Source organism: Sciurus carolinensis, chromosome 13 (assembly GCF_902686445.1).
Source record: "Sciurus carolinensis chromosome 13, mSciCar1.2, whole genome shotgun sequence".
NCBI lineage: Eukaryota > Metazoa > Chordata > Mammalia > Rodentia > Sciuridae > Sciurus > Sciurus carolinensis.
The window spans coordinates 65,200,737-65,220,349 of NC_062225.1; the positions used below are offsets into that span (position 1 = coordinate 65,200,737).

Consider the following 19,613-nt stretch of genomic DNA (forward strand, 5'->3'; position numbering starts at 1 on the left):
CTTTCTGGACAACTGGCCTGGACAGGACATCAGGAACTACAAATCTGATGAGTACTGCAGCAACTACAAAAGAGAAGACACAGGAACAAGATGCCCATAGCTTTGTGCATGCCACTCAGGAGACAATTTGCATGCATTTATCCCTATACATTAACTGATGGCAGCCAGAGATGGGATTTTTTTTTTTTTCCCTTCCATTGGAATTAATAGAACCTAACAGCTCTAATTAGAATGGGAAAAAACCTACCACATTTACAAAACGGACAGAAAGGCTGTCAGGACAAGTATACAACACTGTGAGGAATCTTTTTGAAATGTGTGCACATCACATAATCTGCAACATATATGCACATCAATCCGCTGTAATGACACATTTTTCCACTGTTAAGTAAGAGTGACAGAGAATGTCGGTTTCCACACATGGAGACTCAGAACATCTTCCTACTGCCATTCCCACTGGCTCCCCTGCAAGGCTCCATCCCTAGGTTACTGACTTCATGTCTACCACCTCAAAAAGCTCCATCTGTGTGCCTTCTCTAGCCCAAACATGACCTCTTCCCTCCAAACGCCATCTCTGTTTCAGCTGTTGGCCCAACAAGCAACTGATTTCCCCCAAACAGCTGTGAGAGGTTCTTTTCAGGACTCAGGGCAATTCAGCTATCTATGCGGCTGAAAATGGTACTTGCTGGTTGTACTTCACACCCACTTCTCTGGTTCTCTCCTTCCAGGAAGTCTGTTTTTCAGTTACAAGGACTGTTTACCTTGGCTCCAGACTGCTGGGCACGCCCTCCTTCAAGTGTGCGTCCCAGGCCTTGGCCTTCATTCATTTCTTTTGCTGAAGTTGAGGATAAGTGTGCTAAGTCAGTAGCAAAAACAGCCCGGAGTCCTTCACCTACCCCTTGAACTAGTTATGGAATCATGAGTTTGAGAAACACTCCGCTCTCATTTGGCCAATTACTGCCATCAAGTCAAATAAATGATCCTTCTGCTATGAAATCTTAGAGAAAACAACATTCAAAAGGGGACACAATCACCCTGAGTCTAGAGTTGATTTTTAAATTTGCAGCAATAAAGAAACCACCCCAAAGTTGGAAATATTTTTTTTTTAGAGTTAAATGAAATTCATCAGTGGACCTTCAGAAAATCAACCTTGCTGAGAAATCTTCAATTTTCATGGCCACCTAAGCATTATGAACAACCAGCACTATACAGCTGTAACTTTATTTAGTCATCCATTCCAGCTTCCCCTCCTTCTCTCTCTCAAGCCTTCTGTAACAACTGATGGCATTAATAAAAGGATCTAAAGTGGATAACTGGGAAAGCCACCAATGACGACACAAAGATCATCCACAGTTCCCATCAGGTGTTAGATGAGCATCTTAATGGTGGGACAGCTGAAGGAAATGTGGCGGCAGAGACATCAAAATGAAAGCTGCACTAGGAAAATGGGCATCTCAGTGCACATTCACTTACATGATAAAACAGCAGAGATATCGGAGCTTCTACCCAGGATAATTCTGCACCTCTGACTCTGGGTGCTTTATCTTGGTTAAACCTTTCCTCTTCAGCAGCTGCCTAGCTTAGTGCTGAAGGCATCACCCAGAGGTCTAATTTGTATTGTGTCCTTAAGTGTCTAATGCATATTCTGCCTTAATTTGTAAATCACTTTAAGATCTTTAAAAAAAAAAAAAAAAAAACCCCCAACCAACCAACCAAGAGTTCAAGACTAGTGGTAAAGGAAAAATAACTCCATACTGCTAAATACAACAAGTTGGGGCTCTAGCCATTAATCATCAAAAATTCCTCAGCTCCTGAAGTTATAGGGCCTGGAGTAAATCCAAATGGGATTCTGCTTTCCTAAATTCCTCATATTACATGCCTGTGCACTTCCTGTTCAAACCATTGTGAGGCATTTTCATTATTCACAGTCACACACTTCCACCCTTATGCTGGTGCCTTAGGATTTCCTTCCAGAAAGCAGCAGAGCAGTAAAATTCCTTAGGACATTTGGAGATCACCTGAAATAGCAAATAGGTTGCATCATTCACTGTCCTTAGCCTCAGAAGACTATGCATTTAGTTCATGTTTGTTAAAGTAAACTCCCTTCCCATTAGCCAACATAAGGATGCCATTCCGGAACCATTGAGAAGCTGGAAGCCTCTTTCACTATCATCCAGAATTCACACGGTCATTTGAAGTGTGTTTGTAAACTAACTCATAATTGTTTACTGATTGTTGTTTATAAGCCCACTGACCGCCACAACTGCTTAGTGCACCAGGTCCCTGGCAACAGGGAGAAGGTCACCACCAATCGCCCACAGGAAAATTCTTACCCAAGGATAAGGGAATGTGAATGAAAGATGACACCTTTATAACAAACTGGCAAGAAGGAAGTCCTTACAAGTAAAAACTACCTTTAACTATTTGCAAAAACAGCTGCAACTAACTGATCATGCATAAAGTAAGAAAACTGTTAAGACTGATTGGGGTGGACACCGTGGACCAGTGTGAGGTTCCTTCTGCAATGACTATTGGGATACTCTGAACAGGTAGCACCACTTGTTTCCATTTCCATAATGCAAACCAAACAGTTCAGATGGGAAAGTTTTTGAATAATATCTTGGATGACCTTGAGTCTAGATTTAGTCAACAAATGCTCATTGAGTTCTTCCTGTGTGCCAGGCACTAGAATAACACACAATCCTGGCACTAAAGTGGATCACAACCAGGCAGGGAGATAGAAATGTGAACTCTAACACAGTGTGAAAAGTACTGTAACAAGGGAAGGAGAAAGAGCTATTTACGGGCACTGGGGGTGGGAGATGGCACTGCTCTTCCTGGGCGGGGCAGGAAGGCTTCACAGGGAAAGCAGCCTGGAGTACAGAGCTGGAAGGATGAGAACACTTCAAAGGATGTGAAGGCAACTCTGGGGAACCTGAAAGTCCATTCTGTGCCCATTTCCCAGGGGCTGGCCTTACCTCCAAACCTTTGGTGGCACTAGGTATTAGAAGCTAAGTGTTGACCAAGAATGAGTTCCCCAAGGCTCTTTTGCCAAAATAAACTTGAAATAAGGTTGGAAAACCTACAACTTTAGGAATAAGATAGTCAGTTCTTTAATTTAGGGATCTAATTTTCCCTCATCTGTGGTTTTTTAGTAATAACATGCAAATTACCATGGCCCTATGGAAAGTTAAATGTTTACTAAGATTAGAAATAGTTAGAATAATTATATGCATATGCAATGGAACCCCTCTAAAGAAGAAAAAAACTTTTACTATCCCTTTTATTCTAGTAGTCATCCTTTAAACGTTCTCTCTTTTTAGCTCCTAATACCTTCTCTACTTTTCCTGTTCTCTCAAGAAATAATATCACCCAAGTATTTCTGACTGGAGGAAGGGCATATGCTTACATATTCACACACAATTTAAAAAATATAATACATGGACTATTTTCAGTGCCAAATGCAGCTGCAATTATGTATTTCTTTTGGACATGTTTTATATTTTTAAAGCATGTAAATACTTTATCTTCCTCAAGTTTTCCAGCCCTCTGTTGGCAGAGAGTATCTTCTTTTTCCTTTCTCTTTCCAAAGTATCTAATACAATTTCCTGAATAGATAGTCAATAAAATTGGTTGCTAAAGGTCCACCTTTTCCCAGGAGAGTCTTTGAAAATAATCTGATCTTCTTCCAACAAAAAAAAGACACCTTTGGCTTCTTTTATGTTGCTAATTTCCCAACTACATCTTCCATTTCTCACCCTACATGTCTGCATTTTCTTTCTGCCATCATATCTAAAATTCCTATGTAAGGGAAAAACAATGTTTAATGATGGGTCTGCTATATAAATCATCCTACAATGCCATAAAGACAGTAAGACTACTGTCCCAATCACCAAGAAATGAAATAATATTCCTGAGCTTCACTTGCCTACTCATAGATATTCCAATTAACTAGCCAGCCTCAAAGCCAAACTGTTCTTTTTTTTCAAAAGTAATAAATTTCAAATAACGTACATTCTCTACTGCAAAGTCATTTTCAGTTTGCTGATCTACAGGGTACAGGCTACCCTTAACTTGCTTCAAGTCCGTGAGTTATTCTCAGTACACTAGTAACACGATGTGGCGTACTCTTTGTGTTCTGCCTTCAGACACTGAAAACACACACACATTCCCCTACACCCAAAGGCAAAAAATTAACTACATATTGAAAGAAGGAATTATGGCAGCTTCTAGTCTCTCAAAGACACTTCTGGGGCCTAGTTGCTGATGTTAGGGAAATATTTTTAGTGTCCCAGGCACATCGTTTTAGGCCAGCAAGTCTACTATGACCTTGTAAAGATACTTGTTTTATGAACTTTTGTCACTCTCTGGCTCACATCATCACATCCCACAGTAATGAAGGAATGTGAGGTGGTGGCCAGTGCTCCCCTCTCCCAAAGTTTCTACAGAATCTTTCTGCTATTGGTGCAAGACACAATGACTGGAAGGGGACCTCAAGCAGGACAGGACACTTGGCATCAATTTCTGTCAATAGCTGGAGAACTGCATGCCATCATCCTGGGAAGACTGTGGCAGCAGCAGCAAATGGAAAGACGGCTGGAAAGCATCCTTCCAAAGGATTTCAGAGCACTTGCGCTGGGTCCTGGCAGGGATTTGCCAGAGAGGGAGGGCTCAGCGACACTGGCAAGAGGTGTCTAATGGGCTTCCTAGCATGAATTCCCACTGCAGCAAAGGCACACTGCGCTCCCCTGGCTGCTTGTTAGACAGACATGCTGGGACCCGGGTGGTTCAGGTTCTCAAAGTCTTAGGCCAATATGCAGCAACCGAGCAGGAAGAAAAGGCAAGTAAGGACCTATTTATATACCAGAGAAGAATACAGGAGAACCTATCTTAGGCTAAAGCTCCGGTTAGTAAATTAACACCACCTACCCCTCAATGGCTATTTCAAACTACTAATAGCTATCCAGAAATCTAGCCTGGAAGAGACATAAAAAGATCCGGAACAGGATTTAACTTTTGATGTCATCTTTAAAAATAAAAGAAAAAGAGCAAGCTACAGTATAATATAAAAGGTTTACCCAATTATTAGAAAACTTTAAACAGTCTTATAGATTGGAAACCCCTCCCCCCGAAATAAAATCTTTTGGGGCAAATATAAGAGAACTAAAGATTTAAAAAGTTCACACGGCTAGGTTGGAGGCTTGGGTGATGGAACTGAAAGTGGGAGTCATGGAAGAGAGCTAGGTAATAACTAGCTGCTAAGTTTTCTCATGTCACACACTCCCAAATGGGGTATTTAGTATTCAGCAGAGTTATTAACGAATAAATGCCCAACTGGAATTAACCAGCACCTCATTCTGGAAGGGTGTACTTGGCAAAAATGTAAGATCCACAAGGCAGAGCAAGGTGATTGGTGGTATAAGCTGAAGGCTGTGCTGAGCCGTCCACATTCTTCAGAATAATATTACACCAAATTTCAGGGCCACAAGTTCACATCACCTAACCTCTCTCTCCACCCTGCCCCCAAACAACATGTAAAGGAAGAGTGAAGCTTCTAGTCCCCAATAGACAACTTTCCAAATTTCAAAGTTGACCTGTACTTGAAAATATATTTAGTGAGGATTTTGTTATTCTTACAAACAGGCAAAATGCTATTTGGTGGGTGGCTGATCTACACAGAGGTGAAGGAGTCGGTGCAGCCTGCAGCACGTCCTCCTGCAGGGAAGAATTGAATTGTTCTATCCTCAAAAGTTCAGGTAGCAAAGCTCAGTTGCATCTGGCCAGTGATCCCCCTCTCATGCACTATTCCTGTTATGTTTCTTTAAATTCACTCTGCTCCTTAAGGAAACTCCCTGGCAAGTGAAAACAGCAGCAAAGGTAAAAGAATGCAGAGAATTTGGCTGCTGCCTGCAGTATAAGGAAGAACAGCAATTACTCAACTCTCTTCTAGTGTCAGAGGCAGAAATGAGCATGTGAATTTGGACAAGTTTTGGCCTGTCTTTGCTCAAACTTCTCCCTCTGCATGTGTCACCTACCTACCTCATAGCCATAATAATTAATGAGGCAGATGAGAAAATGGAGAAAGAATGAAGGCAGCAGGCTGGCTCACAGAAGAGAGGTGTACTGTCCACCCTGGATCCGGACTAGGCCAGAGCTAGTAAGACTGACAGGTTGCAGGCATGTAAAAGATGTCACTAACTTCCCAATAACCATGTTTGGCTGCTCCACTGTCTCCCGGTAAACACCACCAAGGCAGAATTCTAGGGGTTTTCCTCCCAGCTTTTCCATTTACAGCACCAGGCAGAGTCAGGTGGACACCACCACTTTTTCTTACCTAACTGCAAACACTAGGTAATATTTGACTCCTACCCAGCACTTCCACATCATGACAGCATAGATCTTATGACCAGAAGGGCCTTGAGCTATCATCTGGTTCAGTTCCCCCACTTTCAGGTAGGTAACTATTTCATTCCCTTTTGACAAACTAAGGCAGAGTGAAACTGAGGAAGTTGAGGGGGTTCTATTTAAGTCACAGAGTCATTAAGGGGATAAAGGGGGATCCAGAGTTAGATTCTTTCACTCCTTTATCATGCTACAAGATAAATACAAGAATTTGGTGATATTTACCTTTCTGAGCAGCCTCAAATCCTTCCTGAAACAAGCTAGGATATAAACAAACACATTAACAGGCTTTTGATTAAAATATGGGAATGTATTTGGCCTTTCATTTTTACCTCACAGGTAGTAGTAATAAGTTTTTCTAAAATTTGCTTGAAATATAAGAGCTTGTATTTTTAAAAACCACCCAGCATACCCATTCTTTCCCAGGCCATTTAAAAACAGGTCTACTTCGATTCCCAAAGATTAAATTTTCTAAACTTCATCCTTTTTCTCAAACTATAAATGCTCACATCTTTGAAAAACCAAAGTCCCCAACTAGGGTAAGAGAGGGAAGTCTTTCAAGATCTGCTCTTGCACCATTATAAACATTCTGATGGGACGAAGCCCACAGCTCTCCTGTGAAGATTCCTCACATGCTATGATGTCTAAGCCTAGTTCAGGTGGAACACCCTCAAGGCGGTCTTGCCTTATTCTGGCAGGTCTTCTGGAGTCATAAAGAGGTATCACAACTCTCCCACATGGAGATGCCTTTCCTTTTATCACAGCTGTGAACCGTTTTGCTTGTGGCCTTTGGATAAGAAGCTAAATAAGTTACCTCTTGTGGACCAGGACTCTGCAGGCTCAGGTTTCATCCTGCCCTGCCAGGAATTCCTTTCTGTTTTGAATCTGAGATGTTTGTTTATGGTTTTTGTTTTGAAATACTGCATAAGACATGCATAGTCTCTAGTTACAGCTTATATCTTTTTTTTTTTTTTTAACCTTGTCATACCAATAGTAGTAGGTTACTAAGGTTTAGATAAAATTTCTAAAGAGTAGTTACTTCAAATGCTCAGAAACTGGAAATGCAAAATGACAACATCCTAAAATACATTTAACAATCTTCTTTCTTAAATATTCCAAAAACAAATGTTCTCGGGATATTTCAAAACTAGGGTCTTGTTTTTGGATTTAACTAACACATATTTAAAAGAAGCCCTAAAACAATCATTGAAGTTTTTCCCACTTTGCCTATAGGTTACATGTTTGCATACTGGCACTTGTGACAGAAGAGGTCCTACAACCATAGCTATGAAGAATGGGGAGAAAATTCAGTTTCTACCGTATTTTAAAAAGGTTTCATTGTCAAGGAAAAAAAAAATCAGTTATAAACCAGTGATTCTAAGGATTTTGTCTCCATCAAGTTCTTTTTCCCCTTGTTCCACAGTAGCCAATATAAATATCTACCTTGGGAATTATCTGTCAATATTTACTGGATAAAAATCATACTCATTTCCAGGCATAAAAGAAAAAGTCACAGTTAATAAGCAGTACTGTGGGACCACACCTACACTAGGAACTAAAGGGAAAAGAATGTCAGATATTTTAAGTCTAGGTGTTCTTCCTTTCTAGCCTTCCTCTGTGGCACAAAGACTCTCCAAAGCCTCCACAAGGCAAATCCAAGGTAACTCTGCAGTACTTCTATACAGCACAGATGGACAGAATGCCTGTAACAGAGGAAAGCAACACACAGGTAACTCACTTTCATGCAACCACATGCCATCAAGCTTAAGATGTCAACTTTTACAAAATATGAATTTAAAATAGCTCTTTAAAATAAGTGGTGGTGCACGTCTATAATCCCAGCAACTTGGGAGGCTGAGGAAAAAGGACTGCAAGTTCAAAGCCAGCCTCAGCAACTTAAGTGACATCCTTAAGCAACTTAGCAAGACCCTGTCAAAACAAAAAAAAAAGTGGGGGTGGGGGGATATGGTTCTAAGCCTCCTGCTGAAGAAAATTTATGTGTGGAACAGGTACAACTGTGTCCAAAAAATAGATTTCTAAATTATTATTATTGTTTGGCAATACTGGGAATAAAATCCAGGACTTTGTTCATTCTAGGAAAGTGCTCTTACCACTGAGTTATGTCCCTAGAGCAGACTTCTAAATTTATATACAGAGTAAACGAAGAAGAAAATGATAAAGGATGGAAATTAGAATATTATTTTTTAAATCTATTGCTACCAAGAACTATAGAAGCAACTAAATATATAATCTTAAAAAACATACATTTATGTATTTACACATAAGATATTATCTCTAATCTTCACTTGACAGAATGCTACTAGTGATCACTGTCAGATGAAAAAACTGAAGTGCAGAAATAATAAGCAAGTTTGGTCTCAGCTGAAAAATAAGAGCTGAGATCTGAACAAAGGTTTTTCTAGCCACAAGGACTATTTTCCTTTTGGTAAAACATCCTGCACAAAAGGAATGGGGAAAAGCAGGGCGAAGAGGAGACCCCTAGGTCTTGCTTGCTGCTGCATCCTGCACAACTTCTCCGTTAGTCAGAGTTAGGGCCCCTCTTAGTTGCTTCCAACGTGCTCAGCACTTCCCTATCTCAGGGCTTAATGTCTTGGACTGCAATAATTCTCTGGCTTTTCCCTATCTACCATCAGGCCATGACCTCGGTGAAAGCAGGGCCTCTATCTTATTTATTTTGGCTGAAAAATAATTATAATAGCAAGTGACATTCATCAGGTCTTATTACACACCACAGTCTGTGCTACAAAAGCTTTACACACATGGCATTTTAATATGCAAAGTATGGTCCTGAGACCAGGAACACTGGTATCTCCTGTGAGTTTGTTAGACCTGCAGAATCACAGGCTCCACTCTAGGCCCACAGAATGAGAACCTGCTTTTTGTTTGTTTGTTATTCGTTTGTTTGTTTCAGTGCTGGAGATCCAAGCCAGGCTTTGAGCATGCTAGGCATACATTCTACCATTGAGCTGTAACCCCGGTCCAAGAACCTGCATTTTAATAGATCCCAAGGTGATTCTGTGCACATTAAAATTTCAAAAGCATAGTTTTATAAAAGTGGCATCACTACTTTAGAGTACAGTGACCATATCTGACAGGCAGATAATTTGTGAGTGCAAGGCAGCAGGGAGACCAGTTGAGCTAAAAGAGAATGGTTAAACTAGAAAAGAATGGATTCATTAAACCTCTGGTTTTGTCTAGTTTGTACCAAGTACATCAGCAGGTGGGACTGGGGTGGAGCTATGCCAGCACAAGTCCTTTCCTTAGCTCAAATCAGGTCAATCCTGTAGGGACCACCAGTGTGAACATTCTAGGAATTAAGCAGCAAAATCTTCTTCTAGAATATAATGTGAAGGAAAATATACATTACTGATTATAGTGAGTTTAGATCACCCCTCCTCCCCAAATTTAATATTCCTACAAATGGTTGAATTTACAACTCCTATGATATAATGCAAAAAAAAAGATCCAAAATACAATTTTTGTAGAAACTATGTAGACAAAATATAACTATGCATTAAGAGAAGTAGGGAATAGCTTCAGAGGCCTTAAGTTTAACTTCATGGGATACAGTTGTGTGTGTGTGTTGGAGTGAGGGGGATTGAAGTCAGTAACAATGCACTCTTTTTCTAAGAGCCAAACTCCTTAACTACTGACAATCAATGACTCCGGAAGATGAAGATTAGGAATAACAAGGGAATGAGCCCATGTCAAATTGTTTCACTTACACTGGTTAGTAGCCGTGCTGCTCTCATTTTCCACATGCCATTACTTCTAGTACTTCCTAGGGATTTATTGAGTTCTTATACCAACCCTGTTATTTACCCCACTATACAGACAAGAAAACTGAGACACACACAGAAGCAAGAATACAGATTTCAGTCCAGAAACCAAGTATCCTAACCATTACAATCTTCTATCACAGTATAGGCATTTCAGGTGGGGAACCTCATGGGGTTGAAGGAGGGAGGTAAAGAACTGACATCTGCTCACATTGCAACTAACAAAGAAAAAAAAGATTAAAAAAAAAAAAAACCAGCAACAACTTGGGTCCCAAATGAATATTCATTTCAGTTTTTACGCTGAGGGCATTCTTAAATATAGGCATATGCAAGCACTCCTCTGTCCAGCCTGAGATCTTGTCTAAGTGCAGTTTTTGATGACATGACCAGGCTAAATGGCCAGGGTAAGTAGCAGACCTGGTGAAGGTGAGAGGTGCTAAACCAGAGGCACCTCCCAGTCCACCACCCACGCTCCTGTGCCTACTACCACAAGCTAGAACAAAGAGAAAACCATGTGAATCACAGTAAAGTGTTAAGAATGCAGCCTGTTCTCAGACATGGGGAACCCTCTGAAATGCACTGCACAGGCTTCTAAGGATGGGCAGGATCCCCTTCCCCACCAAAAGGGGGCTCAAACTGCAGTTCCCCTTTCTCACTTTGCCACCAGTGTCTCAAGTGATCACTTGAGATCCTCTGGTTCTTAGAACAAACTTTATCCATGGATTTCATTCCCCAGTTAACTGCATACAGACTTGCAGTAGAACCACCTCTACTCAGCTTGAACTTATATTATTATGCTGACTCTTTTTGGTCTTTGCTTCTTTATTGTTTTTCTTGATTAAAAGAGTGTAAGGAGTCAAGAATATGAGCGGTGCCCAGGCTCCCCAGCTGCCCCACTGCCCCAGCAGAAGGTCTTGTACAGAGTAGGAAAATCAATGAATGAGTGATCAATTTATATGCAAAAGCAAGTCAGATCTTTGAAAATGCAGCTTTGGGGAATTAGACCTCTAAGAAGGCAGGCTCTCTGTGTGTTATTCGTGCATGCTTGGCTAGTCTACCATTTCTTCCTCAAATAATTAAATGAACTTTACTGGGGTGGTTCCAAAATAATGATACAAAATGTGCCATATGGAACACAGTGTTACAGGCACCTGCCTCAAACATATTTACCTTTCACTCATTTCACCACCTCCTACCCCGTTGTGTTCACACGATAAAGCTGCTCTGTCATCTCTCCTGCTGGCACCATTGCCCAGTGATGTTAAACACACCCACATTTTTCAGGAATTTCACAATTAATGTCTGGAATGTGTTTTGAATGATTCTTCAAAGGATGATACAGTTGTGCTAAGATGAACTCAGTATTTTTTCTCAGTATTTTTTTCCACCCACTCATTATCTTTTTAGGGCCATCTATGTTTTTTATCAAGTTTTCCAACTTTATAATGCCTGTCCCCTGTATCGCCAAGCTGTTCACTTGTTCACACAGATCATTAGAAAGCATGCCACAAAAATCATAGAAATCTGCACCAAATCACTGAACTGTCTTATAAATGCATGTAATACCCATAGTTTTAGGATTGTTCAGTTTTCTTCACAAATTAGCTTGACTATTCACTACTGAACTACCAACACACTGTGTGTAGATTTTCCTGGCGACTGTAAACATGAGTTAATTGCGGCAAATATCTCAAAACTTGCAATTTTTGTTCTTGTGATACTATGCACTTCACCTGTCCTTTGCCAAGTGTTTCTTGTGACAGGGTTCCTCAGCAACACCGAGGACTACAAGGCTGACAAAGCAAAGGTCAAAGAGTCCTGTCATTTGTATATGTGCAGTGAATAGTTGGTCCCTCCATGTTTTGTCAATATTTACTTTTGGGAGGAACTAATTATTTCCTTGTTTACGTTTATTGGTTTCTCTTCCCATACGCTGTTAACAAAACTTCATACGCCCTCTGCTTGCTTTTCTCTCTCATTTTCTCTTGCATTCAAGAGCACACACTACCCAAAGACTTTTGACATGGAAAATGAAGTCCATCACTCAAAAACAAAGTCTGGGCTCCTGGGTCTTTAAATTTTTCTAAATCTAGCTGTATTAACTTTGCCCCTCTTCTTCTTTATTTAATTGGTAAAAATTAAAATTCATGAGCTCTTAACTCCAAGTCCTAGTACAAATCAATGAGAGCAGCTTCCATACGACTTGTGCAAACCAAATGCTTTGGTGCGTTCTCTGGCCTCCGACAGCCTGCTCTCTGGGCCTCCCCTCAGATCAAGACATTTTCTTCCAAGCAGCCATCATCCCTACTGACTACTTTCAAGTAATAAGTATGGAAACTCCACCTTCTAATTCTGTTCTTTGCTCTAAATACAGTTCTCTTCACTGCCCCCATGAAAAACAGGTGGAAGGAAAGGCTAAAATACCTGTGGAGTGATGTGGGGGGATGGGGGGAGTGCTGTACTCTGAAAGAGACAATATTTAAATAGCACTGGTTTTGAAAAATGCAGGAAATAGAAGATCACCCTACAACAGTCCTCAGAGCAACCTGACTCAATGGTGTTCACTTGGTTGGTAAACACTCTGTCTTCACAAACCATCACACTCAAGCCATCATGTGCCCTTTTATTACCCAGAACCAAAGGGCTGCCATACTTCTTCACCTTGCCCCACCCCTTACAGAAATATAAAGTACTAATCCACACAGGGGGTGTGGGGGGAGGGGAGACAGTCCTCATCCCCTTAGTTCAAAACAAGATTCTCACCATCCAATCGAAACGTAACTTCTAGATAATCTCACTTCCTTAGTTTTTCAAAGTTCTGATGCCCCAAAGAGGTCTCCCATCCAGACTTCTTCCTTGGGGATTCAGAACCCCAAATAGTTTCTCTAGCTTCTAGGTGATCTCCCTGGAGTAAGCAACCCAGCCAAGAAAACAGTCCAGTTATGATTTTGCAAAGGGCAGCAGGAAGACTTACCAATGAATGGAAACAGGAAAGGGAACTGCAAGCCCCCAGGGACCAGAAAGCACTTTCAGACTGAGAAAGTGCAGAGAAAACCTTGGATACCTGGCTCCATTCTCAATTTTTAAAATGCACTTGGTCAATTATAATTATTAAATCAAGATTTATTTAATAACATTCCAAACTATGCTGAGAAGAAATCCTATGTACATCTCATGTGATTCATAGCACATAACTCATCACACTATTTAGTCTGTCAGAAAACTATTTTTTTCCTACAGGCTTCTTTTCTAAGGAGAGGATTGTTCATCTATATATTCCACATACTTTTATTGAGAGCCCACAATGGGTCAGTTGCCTTAAAAACCTAAGGCACTGAGCCACAAGTTGAAAGGGGTTCATTTCAGTCCATTATTTATCTAACTCATTTTGTGAACTGCAGTTAAAAACATGATTTTCCCCCATAACACCAGTTTGAGAGTAATGCAAAAATTACTGCAAGCTGGCAAACAGCAATATAATTTGTATTTAAATCACATCATCAAAAGCAGGTAGGCTAGTCATGATAATATTTCTGTACCATGCAATATGTTTTCTCTGTGAAAACTAAATTTTCAAAAGAGTTTTCATTAACAGATACTACCAGTAGGGGTCATTTTAGTGCAAAAATTGTAGCATGACAGACTTTTAACATGAATAAAATGTCAATTCTTAATGTTAGTTATGATAATTCACATACATGAATTTCTGAATAAAAATGGAAACTGAGGGAAACACTGGCCATTGAGAAATTGCTTGCAAAGTAACAAGAAAAATAAATCAGAAAAAAAGTCTGTACATTCAAGATAATCAGTGACATGGAAAGACTTCTCTAATTCCTAGAAGAAAAAGGGTTGCTCATGTAGTCTATGCTTTCCATAAATGCTGTAGCAATATGAAAAGCTTTGGAATTTTAAACATACATTTGAAAACATCTGTCTACATCCAATGATTATATCAGGTCAGGAAACAATGTCCTTACCTTGGTTTCATGGATTTAGCAGCAACTTGATTGCTGCTTTTAGAATTATTTTTTTTAAACTGCCTTGAGCACACAGTTGTGGTGACTGAAAACAGGCCTGCTAAATGAAAAGTGCTTCTAGAGAACACTAGCAGAGGTACAACCATGTCAAGAAATACTTTCCAAGCGTTTTTCAAGGCTAACACCAAGTGCAGGGGTGTTACCAGAAAAAAGGAAGACATGAGGGATCGCATCATTTCAGAGGAATGAAAGGCTTACCAACACACTGCCAAAATAACTCCATGCAGTGACATGGGATGTTGCTGCCAAGACACTTGATTACTGTAAATGTTTTCTGAGCATTTCCTTCACCAGAAATACATAAAGAATGAACAAACAGGGGTTAGAATATTTAGAGTCGAATATTCCGAAGTCCTTCTCAGAGTACAGCAGTTTCCTCTGCATTTAAGCTTGTTTGCAGATTTATGGGGAGGATGGATCAAATTATATACTTCGAGTGGCAGGGTTCAAAGACACATCTTTTAGTCTAAGTCATTGAGAAGTCCCAAAGTCAAAGATGTAAAATTGTATGAGTTAGTCTAACAGACATTTTTCCTGAAGTGAAAAACAAAAACATATTATAAAATGGAACTTCATACCAGGTGAGAAGCTTGTGTTTCCAGCAAATGAGCTCTTCTAACCAAGGTCCTAAGGGCACATTAAGAGCACCGCCCTTCCCTCTGAGAAGAGTTCCCTTCATTCATTACTACCCACTAGCTTCCTAACCAGAAAGGCCTCCCTGATTTTCCAGAACTACCCAAATCCTAATAACTACAGATTAAAAATAGAAGAAGAAACTACGAGTGTATTTAAAAAATAATCACAACATCGAAGCCTTTTAGTAGTCCATTTTTATCCTCAAGGCTGCCACCTTCTTTTCAGTATCCCAGCACAATAAACACACACATAAGGATGCTTAATACTAAACCCCTCCTGGTCTCCTAGGTGCTGGCTGAAGTAAAAGGGCCAGAGGGCGTCAGTCCCTGCTCACTGTTCCCCCACAGATAAGGCTGCTGTGCTGGCTCACTCACCAGGATCCCCTGAACAGCATCCTTGGCCCAATGTCGGCCAGCGCAGGGATTCCACTTTTAACTAGCACTCCCCGAGTCCTGCCCATTTGCCAAATAAAATGAACTTACAGCTTCTCCAGACCCCAAACCAGACCAGCACCCAGAGTCAGAGACGGGCGGACAAGGACTAAGGCTGACACAGTGGTTCCCCAATGAGGGAGATTCCACTAATCTAATCTCTGTCTTCCTCCATCAGACACCCCGGTGAACAATGCTCGGTGGAGAAGCCAACAGAACAATCCCCACTGTCAAACAAAACCAAGGCACGGGCAACACCACTGGAAAGCACAAGGATATCGGGTCTTAAAAAGCAACCTCTACTAGTCCGCAACAACTTTTCACTCCCAGGTGCAACCCTCACCCTCCACTCCTTTCTGTTCAGGAGAGAAAGCCTTTGACCGTCTTCAATAGGCAAATAAATGAGTAACCACCGTATGTAACTTCGCTTGGGCTGACATATTCCCAAGCTGAAACTGATTTATAGGCGAAGGAGGAAGGAGATGAAGGAAGAGCGCAAGGAAAAAATAATAAGGGTCACACAGGGAGAGTGTGCTGGAGACACGTCTCCTCCGCCAACCGAAAAGGGCTACACGGCCGGTGTGCAGCACTCGGTGCCACACTGCGCTATGCGGGGAGGGCGGCAGGGGCGGACTCCCGAGGGGCTCGCGCGCGGCAGCCTCCGCAGTGCCCCCAGCCCGAGGCACCTCGGGGCGAGGGCGGGTCACCCAGTTCAAGCCCAAACCGCCACACGTGTGCATCTGTGCTGGGCCCGGGGGCGATCCCGCACTCGTCAGCTCCCCACTCACGAAATCCAACCTCACCCGCAGCAGGCTAAGCGCCGGGAAGGGAAGGGAGCGGGAGCGAGGGGGTACCGGGCATCCTCCCGAGGGCGGCGGCCGCCCGTCCTCCCGCGGAGCCCTCTCTCCTCGGGAAAGTCTCAGCCAAACTTTGTTCGGCTCAGCCAGCGCCAAGGGGGCGGCGCGGGCCAGGTGGGAGGGGGTCCGCGGCGGGCGGCCATACCTTCGCAGACGCCCACTTCGTACTCGGTGATGGAGTCGCCATTGAGCGGGGGGCGGATGACACAGCGAAGCCCCCGGTCGCAGGCTCCGTGGAGCCCGAAGGCGCCGCCGCAGCTCTCGTTCCTCTGCCGGGCGCACATGTAGCAGCAGCCGCAGATGCCCTGCACGATGCTCCCCGGGCAGCTCCTGGGCTCCTCGCACTTAGACTCGTCGCAAGGCAGGCAGACCAGCGCCCGGGTGCCGGAGCGCGCCAGCAGCAGCAGCAGCCCCAGCAGCGAGACCAGGAGGTGCCCGCAGCCGGCCAGCCCCCTGCCCCCCGCCACCAAGTACATCCTCCTGCGCCGCCGCCTCCTCCTCGCAGCCGGGCCGGGAGCGGGGCGGGCGCCCTCCCCTGCGCGGGGCACACGCGCCGCCGCCGCCGCACCCGCAGCCCGCGGTCCTCGCCGCCCCCCTCGGGGCCCCCGGGGCGCGCCTCCCCTCGCGGGGCAAGGCCCCCGCCCCTCCTGCGGGCCGCGCCGACCCGGAGCCCACTAGCGTTGGCGCCAGCGGCAGCGGTGGCTTCCCCTCCTCCTCCTCCCGGGAGGGAGGGGGAAAAAAGAAAAAAAGTTTCCTCCCGGCAGCTCCGGTTCAACCCAAACTTCTGGCGGCGGCGGTGGCTGCGCTCGACTCCAGCCCGGGCTGGCGGCGCCTCCTCCTTCTCCTCCTCCTAGTCGGCCGGCCCCGCGGCGGCGGCGGCGCAGCCTCCGGGCCGGTCCCCGCCTCCCGAGCCGCCGAGTGGGCGCGGTGGCGCAGCAGAAGGTCCGCGGCGTCCGCTCTGCGCGCCCGGCTCGCCTCACTCCTGCGCGGCTCCTCCGGGCGCTTGTTTATGGCTCGAGCCTCCGCCGCTCGGGCTGCGCCCTCCCCCATCCTACCTCATCCCCCAGACCTCGCCCCCCCGCGCCGCGCGCCGCTCATTGGCTGCCCCCCCACCCCTCCCGGCCCGGCCGGCCCCCTCCCCCTCCTCCTCCCACCCGGCGGCCCGGCCCTTCCTCCCTCACACGCCTCCTCCTCCTCCTCCCCCTCCTGTCCCCTTCCTCCTCTTCCTCCCAGAGCCAGGCGCTCCGAGCCGGCCCAGCGGCCGCGCTGCTGCTCCGACCTGGCACCGCGAGCGTGCTGCGGCTCGGCTCCGCTTGGTTCGGGGCGCACCCAGAGAACTGGGAGAATCGCCGCGTCCCGAGCGCCAGCCCGCACGGTGGCCACCGCGGCTAGCCTGGGAGCACCCGGGGCCGGACGGCTGCACCAGTGCCAGTGCCGGGCAGTTTTGAGTTCGGAGAATGTCAGGGACCCCAGAATCTCCCGGCCAGGGCGATTGCTGTAATCTCTGCTGGGCACCCACCCGCTGGAGCGAACCCTAGGAAAGGGAAGCAAATGCATGGAACCTCCGCAAACTGGACAAGAATCCATCTTCCACTCAAGCTGGGAATAGACTTTGTAAAAGATTATGTAATGGAGTCTCGGGAAGCTCGAGACGTCTCCAGCGAAGCTGCTGGTGAATTAATTAAATGCTTTAAATGGTCTAGGTAAATATTCCGCCGGGGTTGGGAAGGCTGTGGGGATGACTGTAGTTTGAGTTGAATTTTAACCGTCCACATCCTGTATGTTTTGTCGCTCAGCTGTCTGTGCCAAGGTGCTGTATTATGGGCAGGAGTGACTGGAAAGTAACAGCTGAACCCTTGTCCCTGGAGTGAGACCGAATACTGGATTATTACAAGTCTTGACCTGGGGCGAGATCCATAATCTCATGTATCATTAATGTCATCTGACATTGCCTTTTTTGTTTCTCAAGCTTACAGACAAAAGTGGTGGGTTCTTTTTTCTTTTCTTTTTAAAAAACTTATTGTGTATGTATTAATAAAGAAGAGGTATGGTAGAATGAATGGTTTTTGTGATGGACCAGGTGAAGAAGCAACCGAAATTATATAAAGTGCAAGATGTGGAGATTCTTTCTCTTCTGCGGCTGTCGGAAAAGATTCTTGAAGTGATGCGTCTAATAATTGATTGAGAACCAATGATCCTTCTGGTAGTTACCCACCATTCACAGGAGGATGTGTACCAGGGTAAATAAAATTAATGAACTGACAAAAAGTGACTTGAATCTATGGGGTGGGGGGAGTGTGATCTTGTGGCAAGTGTGAAGTGGGCACGGGCTGGTGACCCTCTAATCCAAAATGGTCTGGCTGCAGAAACGTGGGTACCAAGGGGATTCTGAAAATCCTGACTAATAAACCAAAAGTTAGTAGCGGCAGGGTAAAGAGAAAGGAAACAAAGATACCTTTGAAATTTTCTGTTTGTGGAACAAATTTGTACTTACGGTGAATATTTTGGTTTAACCACATTAATACTCAACCAAAAAGCCAGTAACCAGTGGAATATTCCCCCATCTCTGACATCAGAAAACTATGAACATTTCTTCAATCATATTCCTTTGTTCTGAGGAGAGGAAAAGAGTCATTAATCTCTAGTCTATGGTTTCTTATCACTGATTATTAGAGGGTCACAGGGAAGCTGTTCAACATTGAAAAGGGGAAGGAAGCACCCCATCTTCCAGGAGAGTTTAAAGGGCTGTGAAGAGAACTAGTTTCCAGGGATGTTGTAGAGACAATTCCTGCAATGGTGTAGGCTTCAGATTAGATGATCTTCAAAGGCCCTCAAGTCCTATGATCTCATAATAAGTTTTAAGTGGTAAAATAATTTAAAACACACCAGGTTTTCTATTAGCAAAACCAAAGAATAAAACACACTACTCTGTTAAATAAAGTTGTTTCTTATAACCCAACAAGGCACCAGCACTTCACTATGGGATTTGCCAACAAACTGTCATCATTGTACTGCTAAAAGGCCACTTTCACTCTTGGAGAGGAGGTTATCTGTATTTCTGACTAAATGAAAGTATAAAGATGTTATTAAAATGTAACAAATAACATGTAGGACTCAACAGGAGAAGCCAAGGTCGGGTGATGGAAAAAAAGGCAAATGTGAGAGAGCCACTATCTATCATTTGGGGGTGAGTAATAATCATTGCCAAATTTTGCTTTTTTTGTTGTTTATGGTTTTCCTCTTTTAAAAGGCAATGTATTGAGGATTGAGACAGCTACAGATTGAGCACAGGCAAGGAACAATATGGAGGTCGATATCCATCCTTAAAGGGACTTCTGAGACACAACCACCTGTAAGGTAGAGACACAAGATGAGAAAGGCTGATTTCTCACAGGAATTCTAGTCAAGCTTAGCAAGGACTAAAGAGATTCTTAAGACTAAGATGGA

At 43.8% G+C, this 19,613-nt stretch overlaps 1 protein-coding gene and 1 long non-coding RNA gene across 7 annotated transcripts in view; one reads left to right on the top strand and one right to left on the bottom strand.

Moving 5' to 3' along the window:
- The window catches only part of Crim1 (cysteine rich transmembrane BMP regulator 1), a 180,689-nt gene extending 163,511 nt beyond the window's left edge, over window positions 1–17,178 (bottom strand). For 4 of the 5 annotated variants that reach the window (XM_047522878.1, XM_047522877.1, XM_047522875.1 and 1 more), the window contains exon 1: window positions 16,312–17,177. In XM_047522878.1, the coding sequence (XP_047378834.1) occupies window positions 16,312–16,642 (331 nt within the window). In that variant the 5' untranslated portion in view covers window positions 16,643–17,177. Of the gene's footprint in view, window positions 1–16,311 lie in introns of all 5 variants that reach the window. The other variant, XM_047522876.1, reaches the window with a different exon arrangement.
- Window positions 17,179–17,378: 200 nt separating this feature from the next.
- On the top strand, window positions 17,379–19,338 carry LOC124963475 (uncharacterized). 2 transcript variants are annotated; one of them, XR_007104743.1, is made up of 3 exons: window positions 17,379–17,869; window positions 17,963–18,406; window positions 19,278–19,338. It is a non-coding gene; the product is annotated as an uncharacterized LOC124963475 (long non-coding RNA). The 2 variants fall into 2 exon arrangements; XR_007104744.1 differs by lacking the exon at window positions 19,278–19,338 and having other exon boundaries at window positions 17,963–18,151; window positions 18,247–18,810.
- Window positions 19,339–19,613: the final 275 nt, after the last annotated feature.